General features: G+C 38.7%; 1 protein-coding gene across 5 annotated transcripts in view; it reads right to left on the bottom strand.

The window, feature by feature from the left end:
* Positions 1–15,682, bottom strand: part of CREM (cAMP responsive element modulator) — a 28,245-nt gene extending 12,563 nt beyond the window's left edge. For 3 of the 5 annotated variants that reach the window (XM_085301409.1, XM_085301408.1, XM_085301407.1), the window contains exons 1-4: positions 15,572–15,682; positions 8,740–8,886; positions 5,414–5,511; positions 5,123–5,265 (exon numbers count right to left, since the gene is read on the bottom strand). In XM_085301409.1, the coding sequence (XP_085157535.1) occupies positions 5,123–5,265; positions 5,414–5,511; positions 8,740–8,886; positions 15,572–15,682 (499 nt within the window). The remainder of the gene's footprint in view (positions 1–5,122; positions 5,266–5,413; positions 5,512–8,739; positions 8,887–15,571) is intronic. The other 2 variants (XM_085301411.1, XM_085301410.1) reach the window with 1 other exon arrangement.
* Between the last annotated feature and the right edge of the window lie 3,595 nt (positions 15,683–19,277).

The following is a 19,277-nucleotide window of genomic DNA, read 5'->3' as shown; positions in this document are numbered from 1 at the left end:
GGACAAAGAAAGAACAATTCCTCTGGCACTCACATTCTTCGTTTCCTTAGTGTAAGGTGTAAGTTTAGGCCAACAGGTTTTTTTTCAAGTTTTATAAAGGTGTAAGTAGTCTGATACTTATGTAAAAAAAGAGAAAGAGTACCATGTTTCTTCCTATGTGGTCAAAAATACAAGAAATATATTTTCCCCATATAAACTCATAACATGCAATCTCAGGGTTCATAATGATTAAACACTTATACAAAATCAAATTCCCTAGAGAGGTTAATTGTTAATTCCTTCTAAAATTATCATTATCCTGGTCAAGAGCAGAAATACACTCCCGGAACTTTTAGAAGAGAATCTAGTTCTCACGAAGTAACAAACTTATTTCTACCTCAGAAAATATTTAAGCCACAACCATCATCAATGTATTTTAAATGGCCCGAGATAGTTTAAAAGTCATTATGTAAGTACAGATTCAGGACTGTCAGCTCCTTCAATTTCACTCTCAGGTTCACAATATTTGCTGATATTCTTGAAGTTTCAGCTCCTTCAGTCATCTGAGTACAATTTGTAAGACCCCAAATGAGTTTTGGAGATACACACTTGAGAAAAGTAGGTTATGTTGAAATGCAACATGATACAATCACTGAGGTGATCTGCAAATTGAATATTAAATAATTACTAGAGCCTCAGGTAACATTTTGAAAGTAGAGTTATCTACCAAAGCGGTCAGTTACCAGCAACTAAATTGGTCTTTTTTTCCCCTTTTCTTTTTTTTTCTTTCTTTTTTTATTTTTTAGAAAGAAATTCCTCTCATGCAGCGTGCTGAATGAAGTACTGAGCCCCACCTGCACTGCTGGAACAGAGATCAGGATGATCTTCAGTCTCACGCTTGGAGTAGTGTCATGTGGGGCATTACGTAGGAACTGGCTGCACACTACATGCACTACACGCAAGTTCCATAAAGCATTAGGAAAAATGGAGCAAGTTGCTGTTTTTGTCTGGCCTCCAATGCAGAAAGCATCCCATTTTGGGAGAGGGTGGAGGAGAGAGAGAGAACTAAGAAAAATAAATTGTCATTTCTTCTTTTGTGATGTCCAGGACAGTAKTGGGTTCCCAGCAGCATACAAGCTTCCAGCAGAATTTGTCAYCTCCACTTCCCAGAGAAATTGAAGTATACACATTCGAATGCTGCCTCGCACAGAGCTAGCACCAAAGACTATACCATGTCTATACCATTACAGTACCATACCACATAAAAAAAAAAAAAGTCAGGTTGGGTTCCTGAGCAGTAAAGCATCAGCGCAGCTCCACAGAGAACCTGGGTGGACAGTTACATCACAGCTGTACTGCAATTATTTATTCAGACCACAAGCCAGTGCTTTCCAAACAGCAACAGATTAATTTCTACAGTTATCTCCTGTACAGGATTGATTTCTATTGCATTACCAGAACAACTCCCTCCCCATTCATTCACCATCTTAATCTCAACCACTGTACAGACATTCACTGTGATACAGCTCTACTTGAAACTGTGACTTCTATGAAGAACACAAGATTTTTCCAGACAACCCCTAGACTTATTTATCGTAAAGGCAGAGGTAAGTGGTATTTTATCTTCTAGCTAGGACCAAAGATTAGTAATACTACTAACATCATTCTCTGACTGTGATCAACAGCTCTAATTCAGAAAAACAGATCAGATCCTTCCCTCCTTTCCAAAGCACGGGAAAACAACTAAACCTTTCTTTATCAAAAGGATTTCCTAGTTCTCCAGCTTTTAAAAACTTGTCCTGGTTAGTTAAAGCAAGTGTTAATTTCCCATGCACTGTTTCAGAACAAACACCATGATACGCACAGGCATGGGGAAAAAAAAAAAAAAGAGGAGGAGGGAGTGGGAGGGGACTGATTCACACACTCCAACAGCACAAACAACTCTTGCATGTTCAGACCATCACACTGAGGAGGCAAACCAATTTTTCTATATATTTAATAACCAATATGACAAAGCTACAGCCAGAGTGGTTTTCCAGTCAACTCAGGTTATATGGCTTATGTATAAGACCTGCCTTATGAAAAACTATCAACTCCCATTATAGAAAGGTCAACATAAATGTTGGTGAAGGTAACCGGGAAAAACATTTTATCTAGCTGGTCATGTCCATCAGTCTGTCTGGTCTCATAAGCCAAAGCTAAGAAGCTCTGAGGAAAAAGCCATTCAGAACCACAGCCATGGCAACATGCTATATTGGCTGGTAAAAAAGTAAACAAAGACTAGCTAAAATTCCTGCTAACAGAAACAAGTGTCTTTGTCAGATAAGATTATTTATGAAATTCTCCCCAAAATAATTATCCCAGTCTTCCAGAGGCTGGGATRGTCAAGATGATCTTTTCAAATATCAATCTATTTCCAAATTGCCTGTCCTGTACAATATAGGAGAGAAAACAAGCAATTAGCAAGCTAAGTAGCATGAGATACCTGTTTTAAACCAGGTCACGCTACAGACTGCTGTAGTGAAACTGCACAATAAGCTCTTCATGAACATGGGCATTTGTAAAAGCTTTATGCTTAAACTACCCAAGCCACCCAAGATGCCTACAGAAGAGAACCCACGCAACCAGTACTGGCCAAGAACAGATACAACAGTGATAAGCTGAGGTAAAGAGTTATTGATAGGAGAGGTAAAGATGAAAGATACATGCAGAGGCCTTCTGTAACATAGCCACACTGATATCCTGAGATTTCCTACAGTGTTCCTGGATTTATCTGATAGCAGTTCCTGTGGATCACAAGGAAATGAAGCTGCCCAAAAATGCTGCAAAGCTGTGMCCAAAAGCAGAAAGACTAGAAGTTAACAGCCAGGCTCTCTTTGGTAGGTTCCAAATTAAAACTCCTTCCACTAATACTTAACAGTAGGTGCCCATCCTTGCTGCAGCCTGGACTCAGCCTTAAATCTAACTTTTCTGGCAAGCAGAAACTTCAAGGGTAACAAATAGCATCCTAAGAAACATTTTGATGACATTTTTCCTAACTAGGCATAGAGGTAACAAAGAATTCATTGCAGCAAAAGGTATAGGGCATTTCAACTTACACAAGTGAGCTAAAAAAAAATTAATGAGCTAATAATTTGGGTAATGAAGTCATTTCCAGGAAGACAAAGCTCTCAAAACAAAGCACGTAAGCCAGGATCAGTAGGGCCTATGAAGGCTGACACTCCATCTTGAAGTAGTGCCTCATTACTGAATACTGTAGAGAACTTATTTAATAAAGTATTTATAGATTAAATTGTCCTAAATTCACAGCACATACTTTAGGCTATGAATAAAACTTATTCAGAGAACGAGTAGCATAAAACTGAACTATTCTACACTTAGCTCACACTAAAGCCAAGTTTAAATTAAGATAAATCAGATATAATTAATTTTTATGGACTCYGTTAACTTAAGCATGTTGTTGGTGATGCTCTCTCCCATTTGATTTTTCAAAAGTAAATAACTTTGAACAAGGGAAAAAAACTGATGATAATTTCACTGTTCTTTTATATGCTTTCCCATCACTATAATTTATACTTATTTTCAAATTTAARCTGCCTTGGATTAAGAAATGAGAATGGTCTCCTTACAAAGTGTAACTAATAAAAGTACAAGTCTGGTTTCCCAGAGGAATCTATGATTAAGAAATCCTAAATCCTAATTTCTTAGRAAGCCTAAAGGTTTGAAGAATCACAAGAACATAGTACAGAGTATAGATAATACAGAACTTTCCTTTYAAGCCCAATATTGCTTTTCTTTTTCTTCGGAAGTAAACCCAATCCAACAACAACAAAAATTCCTTTAAAATTTGAAGAACAGAACTTAGTTTGGTCAAGTGTATATGCTAGATCCTGGATTGGATGAATGTCAAGGAAGATCAGAAGTCTGGGGAAAAGAGCACTTGAGATACCTGACATCATGACGCAGACATTTATTTATGTCCACACCTTACAGAAAGGGCAAGAAAAGCAGCTCAGGACACCCAGGCAAAATTATTTGTATGCAGGAGGGTGGGTAATACCATATGCAAATTCTTCTTTCTCAGAGTTGATAACTGGYCTCTGGTTGGACAAACTAAAAATAACTCTGAAGTATTCTAACAGTAACTACAATATAACTTTTAGAGAGCCATTCTATCCTATTCAATATTCCATTGTCAATTGTTAATAGACTTCCTGTGTTCTCAAAAATGTTTCAGAAAACAACAATCCTTTTGCAATTTTCCTGTCATTACATTATAGGAAAAATACCTACATTTCAATGTGTCTCCACATGAAAAGACATGAGAAAAATAACACTAGAAGTGAGGCTTTATCCACTACAAACTTGGAAAATAAGTTACTGGAAATGATTTCCTTGGATGATAATCCCTCAGATTCCCTCCCAACAAAACTATCAGGAACGCTTTTCAATGCTTTCGAAATAAACTCAAGAATTCAAAAATCTATAGACTGGAATTGTGAATCTAACTTTTAACTAGTGTTTGGATGAAAAGATCACAACTTGCAGTTAATTCCACAGTTAATACAATGTTAAGATTTGAGCATTGGCAAGGGAGAGAGAGAGGGCCCATTACAGAAAGAAAATTCAAAGTAGAAAAAGATTCATATTCTAACCTTGCTTGAACACTGGCGAGGAAGAGAGATGGGACATTTTAAAAAAAGCAAATTCGAAGTAAAAAAAAAAAAAAACCCTCCAACCTTACATTTTAAAGAAGTCCCTAATTGTCAATTYGTGTAACACTAATACAGAGCAAATCACAGTAATGTGGATCTGCAGTAATTTATAACATTGAACATCTGTATAAAAGATAACTCTGTACTAACATTTGTTGTTTCACCCAAGCCTCACCTCTGCATTTTTAATGCAGAACAGAGTTCTAGAGAGACTGTAAGCTTAGCAATCAACAATCATTACAACAGACTAGAAGTTTGTCATGCCCATTTTAGGAGAAATCAAATATAAAAAACAAAATTATTAGAAATACAGAGAGCTCTCTTATTCTTCTTCTTCAAACACCTCTATTTCATTATGGAAATTTTTTGGAAACAAAATTACTCCTACATATGTATTGCAACACTATGCAGTATATTTGCAAACATACTGTATTGCCCTGTGCTAGTCTGATACAGGCTGGTTGGCACAGCCATTGCAGGAATTCCAGAAGGCGCTCCTTCTTCTTCTGACTTTTCCTCTTCGATTTTCGGGACTGCAGGAGCATCTGAAGAGAGCTCATTCAAAATTTTTCTAAAACAGAATATAAACAATTTTATAGGTATTTAAAATTCCATATCCATGAGAAAACTAAGTCACTAGCTTTTATCAGACAGTTTTGACATAATGTATAAGCTACCTTTAAAAAACAACAAAACCCACAAAAACAAGAAATCCTTACCGGTACGAAGGCCTTCTTGAAAGTATTTCCCTACGTTTCTGAGAATCAATTATCCCTTCTGATTCTGCAGACTCATCTGCATTTGCAATCGGTGCTACCTGTAATAGCAAAGTTTCTGAAATTCATAACTTCATTCAATTAAAAAAAAAAAGTTAGTAAAAATTGGTTTTAAAAATTCCTTCCATTTTCACATCAGGAGGTTTACGCATGTATTTATCATAGGTTATGTGACCTTGGACTTCTTTTCGCACAGCAAATAACAAATTATGAGGTTAACAACACTATAGGCACTTAAGATGACATCCTTCATTGGAAAAAAACAAAATAATCTAGATTATATTTTTCTGAATGTCATCAAGAAAGAAGCAGTGCAAATAAAAAAAATCTTTAAATATAACAGTATGCAATTTAGTAACATTTAAACATTTAAAACACAGAATGCTGCACTGATACCTTAAATACTAATATACAACAAAAAAAGTCTTTATAACCACAGCACACGAAAGTATTTAGAAAAGTTTATTTAAAATACACACTTATAATTACACTTATCAATACATGTTCATACATACAAATACATAGCTTAGTAACACTGTTCAAGTTCTAGAAATTTTTGACAAATCCACAATGTCTCATTTTCTCATAACTTTATTAGTATTATTTTTGTAAGTTCTTTTCTCTTATAATTACCCAAAAAAGAAATTGCAACCTGGAGCAGAATCATAACCTTTGCCAGCAAATSTATTATATAGAACTGAAAGTGACTACTGAACAAGAAAAATGTGCTGTTTTTTGATTCATTTGACTACTYAAATCTATGAGACACACACAGGCTTTGAGCAGTTTGGGTTCTTATTTTCAGAGCATGGACCAATGCAAACAGATCTTCATAATAACATTTCTCTCCAATGCTCTATGGTGATCTAACTGTGGATCACCTATCTTCCAGCCTATGGCATAAACCTTCAAAACCAAGACAATATTACACAGCCAAGTGCCTGGGTACCCTATCTGAAAACAGAACTCTCTGCAGAGAGAGAAAAAAAAAAAAGTATTTGTCCTAGGAGAAATAGTAGTAAAACAGGATCTTAGTGCCTTGAAACCTTYCCGTGCCAGTAAGAGTTTCCAATAGCCACCCCTAGTTCTTGAAGACAGCCCAAAGAGTCAGGAACAGTAATTTGGGAAGAGAGGAAGGAAATAGCAATGAAATCTATGCATKTTAAGAAATGAAGAAAAAATGAAGAGACTTCAAAAAATTTCAAAGCTTTTAATAAAGACAGAAGAGAAAAAAATAACATTTCAACTTGTTCTAACAGCAAGCAAGCACATTCACAAGGCTAACAGAATAAAGCCATTGCCATTTTTCCTGGCCATCAGGAAATTTTGAGAACACATTTGAGAATTTAATTTTGACCRCATTTAAGTTCAAGCTCATGTTAATCTCTCAATACCTGAAATGTTGGGGGGAAGCAAGCACAAAAGTCAAATAATCTGAATTGCAAACCTTTTTAGAAGTGAAACAACAACAAAATGGTGAAGAACATGATCCCGATAAACATTTTTTCATCCAGAAAGCAACAAAAACAAAGTTTAAATTGCCTTCCTGTTTAAAGCTGCAGGTGTGTGAGGGAGAGGTCACACTGGCTATATCGTCAGCCCTCGGGTTTCTTTGGCTTTTTTTTTTTTTTTTTTTTTTTTTTTTTTTTTTTTTTTTTTTTTTTTTTTTTAAGTGAACTTGTACTATTTTTCCAAGTCTCCTACTGTCTGGCAGAGATAGGAGACCAAGATAACGGCAAATGAACAGGAGGAAATGCCAGGTGGCAGGAAAAAATACTTAAGACGATCACAGGACAGCCACAGCAAACTCTGTAATGGAGCCTTTTACAAGCATTTTACAGCGYCTATGAAGCCCTTCTGCTAGGGTCACCTTATTTGCCATTAAGGATGGCAAATTGAAATCAAAGCGAAAAYCTAGAACTCGTCAGTATTAATCAGAACATGACTCTCCCATCTCTACTCCTTTGGGAAAGGCAAGAAAGCCAGAGTTTGCGCAACACAATAAAAAGTTGATTTCTGCTTCCCTAAGAAATAGCAGCAGCTGGCAAGAGATTCTGGAGAAATTCCTCCTTGCAGGCTGTGGAGCAAATACTCTATTTTTGCATCTTTGTCCTGACTATGCTGAACTGAAGAAAAACAGTGACAGAAATTGGAAATGACTATAGTATGTTTATTTGACAAAGTTCACTCTCTGGTAAATCACAGCTGAAAATTCCAGAAGGCAATCTGAATACTCTGATTTGACTTAAATTGAACCAAACTTTTTTTGCCATATACCATCCCTGTTTCAACAGCAATTTACAACTTCAAAGCCTTATCAGGTTCCATCATCTACATCTATTATTCACAAATAAAGCACTGAACATGTGACCAAGCTTGTATTCTTTTTTTCTAACCTCTGAGACAAATATCATAATTATATATGGCATCTCTATTACAGTTGAAAGCTACTAAGAAGTCTCAACATTAAAGATAGCTTCTCAGGAAGACTTCTGACAACACATTTGTCTTTCCTTAATACGTCGCAATGACTGCAAGTAAAGCAATTCCTACGTCACTGGCAYATAGCCTCTCTTATCTGAGACATCAATTTTGCTTGCAAGAAGCAATTCAGCTGCCATTTCACAACTGGATTTTAAGAAAACTGGGACAAAAGCATTCCTATCTACAGGGAAGACACAAAGGAGAACCCCAGGCATTTTCAAAATGGTGCAAGATAAGCATCTGGTATTTTTCACTATTGAAAAGCTCTGAAAATCCTTTGGATTTTGTACTAGTCCCTTTACACTTGCAAAGATTTGACAAATAAATGTTTATTTTGAAGTTGCCCACAAAAAGCAATACCAGATGCTTTCAGCAGAGCCTGCTTAAAACAATAAGGAATAATTTAAACTATAATGCTTGCATTATATCCAGATGTGCTTCAAAAATACAATATAAGAGACACTTGCAAACTTACAAGTTTGTAGTATCATTAGAAACAATGATGTTCGTAGAACAGAACATAAAAGAGAGAAACTGCAAGACACACTGAARTAGGATCACGTTATTACACRAATTTGCTGTTCTAAGACAACAATTTGTTAGAGATAAACAGGAAGTATTAAGAAATGGCTACACAATGCTTGTAGGGCTGCTATCAGTTGGCAGTTTGCCACCCTCCACACCCCCTATTATAACTTTCAACACTGGTAAGAATGAAGAGAAACTGAAGGGGAGGCAGGAAAGAGACCAAATATTCATGAAAACGTAAGAATAAAAGAGCTAACCTGAACAGCCTGTATTTGTGGTGACTGAATGACTGAGGGCTGTGTGGCTTGAATGACACCCTGGACATGAACAGTTTGACCAGAAGGCAACTGCACTAGAGTTACAGCTGGAGATCCTCTTCCAGCACTTGATGCAGCTACAGAAACCTGCAAAAATTACAATCATCATGTTTAAGTAACATGCCTGAAGATTTCAGCAAATGCTTTTAGATGTGATACTAAAACAAACTGGTTTTGATACCAAATTTAAAAGAGCTTACATGTGTGTAATTATCACACACAGAAATAAACTAGCTTTACTAGTAAAGCTTTAGTATGTATCTTTCCAAATGAGTAACTGAAAGCTTAAAATGTCACATATAAAACTGTGCGTCTTTTTTCTTTATATTTTCCAGAGATTTCAACTTTTTTTCTTGATTAAAAGCAATCCTGAGTTATCAAAGACTAAATCTGCTGTCTCCAGCATGAAGATCAGCAAAAAGCTTAAGATGTGTAACCAGAAGTATCAGTGTACATTGAAGTGATATGTAGCTGCAACAACACAAAGGGTAGAATATGCTTAACTCAGAGAAGTCCAAAACTTTTCGGGGTTGCTTTGTTTCTTTAAAACTAAAAGTTTAGCTTCAACTTTTGCTCTTCAGACAGCTGTCTTGAGACATTACTTTTTGGATAGCAAAATAGTTGTTAGAATAAAACCATTTCTGGATTTGTGAAATTTTCTAGTTTAAAGTAAATCTTCGTTATGTGTATCAAGAAAAACTGAGCTGGTGCACAGCAGAACCTTGCTACAACAACAAAAATAAAGGACAGATCACAACAATCTTCTTCAAAGCTAGAACAGCYTAAAAAACAATGGTATCCCTGTTCTGTTTAGAAATACATCTGCCCCCCTCAGCCTTCTTGTCTGGTAAAATTTTAGAGCACWCAGGTTTACCTAGCCTTTGCCTCTTAGCTAGCTGTATCCAGAGGATGAATGGGTTAAGAAATAGTTAAAACAACTATGGACTACAAAATAGCTCAGTATTTATGCTAGAACTGTTAAATTTATTAACAGAAACAAATACTGAAGCAAAGGGAAAGGTCTATGACAGATCTCAGTTTCTCTATGAAAAGACATCTCTAAATTCAGACAAAGAGAGAAAAGAAATAGAAGAAAATGACAAACAACATCAAGGCTATAAGATAAAGAGACACTGTTCGTGTTTTTCAGAAATTCAAAGTGAACTGAATTAAAAATCCTTATTTCTATGTTCTACATGTACAAGAATGAATCATCAGGTTTTATCTAAAAGTCTGATATTTTCTCCTTCCTGGCTTGGTTCTCAGTCAAAAAATGTATYTCGTGAAAATAGAGATCATCTGCTAATGCAAAATACCGTAATAAATTTGTGAGCACTAGAAGGTAAAAGAGATGACAGTGACAAGAAAACATGACAAAATGCTGAATTCAAAAAAATTGTTAGAAAATGTTTGTATTTTTTCTATATTCACACTGAAGATAGTTTTTTTACATTCCAAGTATTAAAGACGCTTTTATTTTTGATCCATAAGTCACTACTCGTCTGGGAAAGATTCTTTTCTTGAGGCAAGAGAAAGTTTTTAATGACTATTAAGATGCACCATTATCAAAAAGACCAGATGTTGGCTCAAATTATCTTCAAGAAACACYGTTTCTAGGAAACAGAGACAGGATCTTGTCGACAATCACTACATAATTCTTCAGCTCTTACAGGAAACTGAACAGATTCTCAGGAAATAAAACAATTGAGGGCATTTCTAACCTGTAAAGGGAAACAATTATTCCTTAAATGGTATTAAGTGGCAGCACATAAATGGGGCACAGAAACCTTCTTCCCAATTAATAAAATAAACATTACCACTACTACGAAGAAACAGATTTTTGAGACTGAGATCTACAAAGTCTTGMAGATCTGAAGAGTATGATCCATTTTTTTGTCAGGCAAAGCTGACATCACCATGGCCTCAAGCTTCAAGGAAAGAACCTGGAGCCAGTGTAAGCATTACAAAGCATACTAACTTTTCAAAGCACATTACGAAGACAATTTCACCAAACCTTTCAATTTGCAGCTCTCACAAAAGATAGCAGTAATCTGATACAATACTCTAGTGTAGCCRAAAGAATGTTCGGAGTATGACACACACAAAACAATACAACAAGAACAACAGTTTATTTGTTTCTGTGTTTAGTACACAATACTAAGACACATATAATCAGGAAGCTATTCAGCATTCAAGATTAAAAAACATTGCATTCAACTGAATGCTCCTTATTCAGTCTAACTATGTAAGGGGGAAAAAAAAAATCCAAAACTCAGCTAATACTCTTCTAGACTGAAGTTTACAACTGAACGTGAGAAAATGCTTTGTCCCCTTTAATTCAGATAGGAGATTAATGGAGGGGAAACGGCGGAATAGACAACATTACTTTTAAAATTTAATGAAATCAGAAGTTATTTGCTTGTTTCCTATTTTCATTCAAACAGATAATTTGATTTGATCACAATTTGCTAAGTTCCACAAAGATATGGAAATTACACAATGCACAAATTCCTGTTACTGTAACACCTATGAGCTATGTTTTAAATCTATAATTCTTTTGCATTAGGTTTATTTTCTATAATTGAGATTTTAAAATTTTTCAGTCTCAYGTTTTGTATTTCTATAAATACTAATTTTAATATAATTTTAATATAAATATTAAAACTGTTAAAATATTTTTAAATTAACATTTCACTTTGCATTATTTTCAAATTGTATCCTCCTGGACTGAAATACCAGAATCTTTTGACATTTGAGGCTATCAGGTTACTCACGCATAAACACTGACTGAAGCATCCTTGGCAAAAAAATTACTTTCTGACATCAATGATGAGCAATGCTACTTATAACATCATTATTTCAAGGGCTGTCTAGCATAATGATTGAAAACAACCCACAGAAGCAACTCAGTAAATGGAGGGTCAGGGAGAAACTTAACTCATTAAGCATGTGGTCAGACAGTGTAAGATTTTTCTCCCTGGCAATGGCCAGAGAGTTTGGATCTCGTAATGTTATTTTGGGGTCAAACCTTCTAGTTGTACAACAGTCAAGCCTGATGGCTTTAAAAAATACCAACCACACATTCTGTTATGCTGGCCTGGTTCCATACTTTACATGGTAGGAAATACATGTGCCTCCCTCTTGAAAAAGTAGAGAGCAAAGCAGCAAGCAAAAGGATCAAGAACAATCACCATGCTGAGGCATGCATTCATTCAAAGAGAGAGGTTACGTAGGAGTTATCTAACCTCAATATGCATGAAAGATCTGAACAGTTATACTGTGGATGTTCGCATCCCTTGCCACCCAAGGTCAGATAACTTTTCCCCATAGAATTCTGCAGAGGTTACTTGGAAGCATTCGTACTGGGAACATGGCTACCATGAAGTACATGGTGCCTAATTCAATCAGATTTCCCTCTCAGGTGTAGAAACCAGGCACTGCAAGGATTCCAGAAGTATGTGAGAAGTACTACTGGAAAAGGGAAAGGCAGAGCAAACCCATCCAGGATTCACCTTATAAAAGAGCAGGACTCACCACACACTGGCACCTCTATGAGTAGCTCTATAAAGAAAGGCTGAAGACAGGGGAGTTTTTGTCAGTTCCAAAGCTAATGACAAAGAGGGAACACCTAGTTTTAAGGAAGACAAAGTTAAGCTAATTTCAGCCATCTGGTGACCGGACACACTTGAGGTACAAACAAAAYGGTGGCAAAGCAGCAAGTTCAGAAAACTTTAATATTATCTTTGTTAGATGCTCTGGACCTGCATTTGGCCAGGCTAGTTTTCAAGCAATAGGACTAACCTCGTGGCAAACTTCTATGGTGCTCAGTTCCTCAGAAGCAACATTTAAAGTATTAAATTTGGTGCTGAGGGCCCACAAGGAGGATATCCCTGAAGTGCTAAATCTGAACAGTCTCAACTTGCAATGGCTATGTGCTCCAGGCTTCTGAAAGTGCCCATCCAGAAAGCTCTCACAGCTCGCTCTGACAGCAGTTATCACTGTAAATCCTGACCCACGCCTGGTCTAGGGCAAACACTGAGAGGTCAACAGACCATGTCTCAGACCAATACAGCAGACATAGCTCTACTAATAGACAGGACACAACAAAGCCAAAAAGTGATTCAAAGAAGAACCCATCAAGAACGTAAGATTGAAAARGGAAAAACAAAAAGTATTTTTCTAAAAAGCCGTAACTCCAGGAAACACCTGCTATGTGAAATGTTACAACTCCTATGCAGTTGTATGTTTCAGTATTTTGCTAGTCATTCCCTGGCCAAAGTAATATACAGAGAGCAGCAAAGTGAATACTGAAAAATAATCCATTAAAACGTTTTACTTCTGACTGAACAAAACCAATGTTGAAAAAATATCTGGCTAAAAACAACAACAAAAACAAACACAATGCCCAAGCAGCAACCCTCACTTGTAGCAAAAAGGCATTTTCCACCCCTTGGTAAGAGCCAAGTCATTCCTTCTCGTCCTTATTCCTGCACAGTTGCAAGAAAGTTAGTGGAGAAAAAGGATTACAAGCTGGAGCAAGCTGCTTCTCAGTCTCTTCAAATGGCTGTCTACTCCTAACAGCACTCCTCCAGAGCCCGCAGAGAGGGAGAGGAGTTCCCCCATGGGCGCCCTTCAGCCCTGCTCAGGGCACAGGCATGGTGGACCAGCACAGCCCTCAGAAACATGGACAACTGCCCACCCCGCACCTCACAGAGCAGAGAGGCGATCGCTACTCATCACCAGGGTTTTTGCCTCGCAGGGCAGCAAACATCCTCAGCCAGCTTTTGGCCCTCACTTAGCACAGACTGTTTCACCTTCGGGGCCCGCCAGGCAGGCAAGTATGCTAGCATGGTCCTCCTCATCATGCCCAACGGCAGACCGACGGCTTCCCCCTTTCCTCCRCAGCAGGGTCTGCTGGACGAAAGGTAGCCTCACAGCAGCTGCGACGGTGGAAGGGGAATGTACGGCCCAGCCTGGCCTGGCCCAGCCGAGGGAGCTGCCAGGCAGCCAAGACCCCTGGCAGCCCACAGGCTACAGCCTCCAGCAGCCCCTGCCCCATGGCCCTCAGGGACCACAGACTCCCTGCCATCGCCATTCTTCGCAGAACAGCTTGATTCCTGTAGCTCTGCTTTTGCAGACGGCCAAGGCCTTCGACCTGAGTTATGGGAGCCAAGCAGGTCTGGAAAAAGTCAGAGCCAGCTCTTCAGGCCTTCTGAACAAAAAGAGGAATTCCCTCTCTTCTCCTGAGCCCTTAGATAGACGCAAACTCGAGGCTACCCCACTTGTTTCATTTGACTGGTACTGGGACTGAGCTCAATAACTAGTTCAGAGTTAGAACTTTTAACTGAAAGACCTAAGGCACATGCGCAGTGTGGCTGAACCACACCAGTTACCACCTGAAAGTACTCCAGTACCAAGTGCAAATAAACACAAAAGGCATTCTCCTTGGGGACCCCACAGAAGTCCTCCCACAGCTATAGCAACAGCTTTGTCTAGTTCCATGTTAAAAATCTCCAGTGGCAGGACTCACATCATTTTTTTTCAGAGACTCTTGCACAAACTAACAGACTTTACATAGAAGTCATCCAATCACTATTCGTGAGCATTACTGTAAGTCTGAACCATCAGAAAGGAAGACGAAATAAGGGTGACATGAAAGAGCAAAGAAAGTAAAATTCTTGGCTCCATGTTCCATTCTTAAAGCAAGAAAATACAATAACAAGATTCTCAGTGCTGCAGGTACCAAAACCACAACTAAATGCAGTAGACAACAAAACAACAATGAAAAAAATCTTCAAAAATAATTGGAGACTTTCTTTGCATACAAAAAAAACAATAGCAACAAAAAGCAGCAGCCTTCATCCTTGGAAATATACCTATAATGAGAATCAGGTATTTAACATTCCAAATATATGGTATGAAGTAATTGAGGGCCCCTCTGTTTCTTTGGATAAGAATCTTACCAAGTAACCTCTGACATTGAAAAACTCTGTAAGCTGATTTTTTAAACAGTTCCAAAGGCCTGACAAAGGGTTTCTAAAAACCCTTGTAAATGGATTTATAGAGTTTTCTGATGTGATGAATCTTAGCACTAGCAAGAACAACATTATTTCTCTCATGGGCTGAGTATTTCAGATGACTTTTTAATGTTTTAGAATTGTTATTAWTTTTTTTTCCATTAACTACCAAATAATCCAAGTACAATTACCACACAGAACAAGTAAAACGCATTTTCAGAAAACCAGACACTGCCATTAGACATGCAGGGATGAAACACAACAACAAACATTAAAACTGTGCTTGCAGGACTAAATGCATTCTGTACAAAATCTGGAACTAGTAAACAACCATAACTATTTTCATTCATTTTTCATTTTTTGTTATACAACACATCTTTGGGATACAAAAAAATTTTAACTACACTTGATATTGCAGCCATCTCATCCTGTTAGGACGCTTATTTTCATCTGCATAATATACACAATTATCTCAGAAAATGAAAAAAATACGCCTACTGATCATTGCAGTACATTCTGGAAAGTCCAGTCTCCTACAAGTGTTACTTCTTAACAGCCTTGATGTAATATTAGCCCTGTTAAATACAGCAGTTTTCAGTATATTTTTACTATTTTCTCTATTAAATAACAAAAAGAACTTACAAAGCGTGATAAACTCGCACAAATTCATAGTGTAATGGTCAGCAATAAAAAGTCGTAACAGTTCTGAATATCACTTGTAGTGATTCTTCTTATCTTTCCATGTTTCAGCTTACCTGAGATATGGGGGAAATCTGACTTTGGCCTGGCTGATTCTGAACATCTCTCTCTGCCATAGAATCCACTGCATTCCCATCCTGTTGCGATTCAACCATTTCCATGGTCATTTGTCTAAAGGTAAGTACATACATATGTAAATAATATAGTATAGGGGAGTATTAGACATCTAAAGAGAAAAGAGCAATTCCAAACTGTTATGTATTTGGAGCAGTGAGCTAAGAATGAACAGAAAACATCTCTCTAAAAATTATCAGATGAATCTAAGTCATACTTTCTCGCTCCCCCATGTTCAGATCTTCGTGTAGCCACTCCGGAAAGCTGCAAGGAGAAGCTACTCTGGAAACAGTTCTCAGGAGAGAGGTGACAAGAGTGCGGGGGTCCCTCCGCAGAGGGGGGCTGACCGGCRCGGAGAGCAGGCCTCCACGTCCGCCCGCCAGCCCCAGCTGCAGCTGCTCCCCGGGGGCCTCATCCCCCAACAGGCAAGGCCCCGGCTGCCCAGCAGCCACGTGCCAGCGCTCCGCTCTCGGAGCTCACGCGACACCATCCCAGGCTGGGATCTGCACCTGGATTCCCTGTGAACTGTGTGTGTGGCTCAAGACCCACGGAGGAACACATTCTTCTTGCTTTGCGGGTTTTAACATCAGGCTAAGTTTCACAGGACAAACAACTCCAMGGCCCTCAACTCCTTGAGCAGGGGGGCTGGACTAGGTGGTCTCCAGAGGTCCCTTCCAACCTTATCGATTCTGTGATTCTGTAACTAAACTTGTGAGTCTCAGCTCCGCGGAGAGAGCCTCCAAATCCATCCGCCGTATAAGACCGTTACCTTCCCGGTGTTTTTCCGTATTTCTTGACGCACTTGGTCATAATGGGAGGCGGGGGCGACACGAAACAGGAGCGGGGCCCCCGGCCCCTTCCCTGCGCGCGGCGCTGCGGCCGGGTGAGGTCACAAGCGGGGCCCCGGCAACCCGCCCGGGCCCGGGGCTCGCGGGGCTCCAGGGGCTCCCGCGCCCCCCGCGCCCCCCGCAGCTCGCCCCACGGGCCACGCCACGCGTCCCGGGGCTTCCGGGGGGGGGGGGTCAAAAAGAAAAACAAAACAAAACAAGACCCACTGTCTTTCTTAGATTCGGATCAGCGGGTTCAGGGACTGTCTGCAACCAGGGCACAGCAACCCAGCCTGCAGCGTGTTTTTTCGGCTATTTCATCTGGCTGACAGCTACCGAAGTTTCTTCTCAGGTCTTACGCAAGGAATAGACAGAAAAGGAAGTCTGCTCCTGGAGCAGGTCCTACGTGTTACAGGTCAATTACAWCAAATCAAATCAAACATAAACTCAACTCCCTTTTCTGGAGCGTGTTACAGAATATTCCACACCAATTCCTTGAAGAGACAAAACAAAAAGAAAAAAGAAGAAAAAAACACCCTAAACCCCACTGGTTTTGCCTCAAATGARGGCAAGAAAACAGCAGTTCACCTGCACGGTCAGAAAGGAATCTAGTCAAACAATATTGAGAAGCATATCGCAAACTTAATATTCCTCTAATGGTAATCTGCTGACCAGATTTAATAGACGACATTGCCAGCAGGACCTTGCAATTTAAGCACTTCACTGATCACAGATGCTGTAGTACCATAGCTGTTGGCAAACAGGTTTTACACAATTTGAAATTTCAAGAGCTAACATTAGTTCTTTCTTCTGCCAACAAAAGTCATATATTCTATGCCAGTATCAGTTCAGATTAGATTCATAAGAAGGTATTTTATGTTAATACCTCTTTTAACACTTCTGTCTTGTTACATTTTTCTCTAGATGTGCTTTGAGAATTAAAGATCAACCGAAAAATCACTAAAATTTGAGCAGTTCCTAGGAGAATGTTTTATACTGATAAGTTTTTCTCCACAGTTGCCTTATGAGGATGGTTAACCTGTTGAATCACTCCAGTTTTTAATATATGTACCCAATATAAAAATAGTATTTTTTAAAAGGTAGGAAAACTGTTCCTCCTTCAGTAAACTGGAAAATCCATACAGACTCAAACATGAATGCTCCATCAGGTTAATCTAAGCATTTCTCCATAAGCCTTAGAATAGCTCACACACCACAGAATATAACAAATATCTACTGTCAACACATTCATTGCAATCTGTTCCTAGAGCTGGGAGTATAGTCTGAATTTATTCACTTTATACAGTCCCTGAAATATCCATACTTCTTACCAAAACCCATGTATCACATATAAGCTGCTACTGGCTGAAAATATTCTCACAGAGAAGCAGGGTACATTATAAAATGTGTACACAGTGATGGACACTGTGCAATAGGTCAGCATCAGTGAACACTGATCTATTTGTAAGGATTATATGTATTTCAAGTTTAAACCAACTTTTTCCTAGAGTCATCAGTTTGTTATCTTTCTGAAGGTATACCAAGAAAACGCATTCTACTATAATTTATTTTTCTGTGATCCTGAAGTTATTTCAAACTACGTAGTCAACACAGGACACTGGCCCACTGTCAGAACTTTCACATAGGGCAGAGTGAAATACTACCAAGTTTAAGCGGGAAAAGCCTCAGTTTAAAGGGAAAATTGTTCTGCTGTAAGGAAAGAGCATTTGCAGTGACAATAAAAATGTTATGGATACCTAAGAAAGGCAAAGGCAAATCTATTTTCTACTCTCTTTTCCAAAATAAATCTCAGAAAATCTATTTCATCAAAGCTTCTTCATCTGATAAGAACAGCATCACTGACCAGACAATACTGATGGACAATAACAGCTAAAGGAAACAGTTGTCCATGTGATTTAAATGATTTCTAATCCTTTAAACCTAGATATACGAACCTTTCAGTACTTTCCCTCCATAAATAAGCATAGCATCCCTATTAAAATACACACTTGTGAAATAGAGATACCAAAAAAAATCTTTTTATTCCCCCCATACTGCAGTTTGTTTTACAAGTGTTTTTTAAAATATTGTATTAAATGTCTGTTGGTGAGCTTCAACTGTGAAGGCAAATTGGTGCAGAATTTGGTCCTACTGGAAATATATATATGACTTTTCTAATTAAATACCCAGAGACATTTAGAAGATCATTTCTTTATTTCAGCATTACTTTGTACATCAGAAACAATTTACAAAGGTAGCTTACTACCAAAGAAATTGTAAGGAAAAGGCTAAGAAATATGTTTCAACCCTTGCTCTAGATAGTTCTTTGAAGGCTTTTACTCACAGGGAAGTTACCAAAAAGCAAGGATGTGAATTTACAAACACCTGTTTGACGTAAGTGATGCCGCCATCTACAGTGTGGAAACTTTCAGCATGTAGTCGTTTCAAAAGAGCCTTGTGTTTTAAGTATAAAGTCTAAATTATGAAATCTAAAATCTGTTTTGCTACGTGAAGTAGCCAGGCGGTGACAGCATTCAATGACGTAAAATGAGCAACAGTGCAGATCAGACTCCGATAGCAACTTATTTCTGTAAGCTGCATTAACACAGCACTCGGTTTCTTGCACCCCCTAAGCTAAGCCAAGCTCTCGGCGCGGCAGCGGCGGCTGCAGACGGAAAGCTCGAGGTTTCGGCGAACCCTACAACTCAGCGAGCCGCCGCCATGCCCTGCTGCCGCCTTCCTGCCCGGGCTCGGGCCGCCCGGCGCGCAGGGAGCAGCCAGGCCCGCCCGCCGCCGCGGAGCCCGCCGCCGCGCCTGCCCC

This window comes from Rhea americana, unplaced genomic scaffold (assembly GCF_003343005.1).
Source record: "Rhea americana isolate MKP2758 unplaced genomic scaffold, rheAme1 scaffold_176, whole genome shotgun sequence".
NCBI classification, from domain to species: domain Eukaryota; kingdom Metazoa; phylum Chordata; class Aves; order Rheiformes; family Rheidae; genus Rhea; species Rhea americana.
Note: the sequence above shows the minus strand (reverse complement) of the source record. Positions and strands in the feature narration are given on the sequence as shown.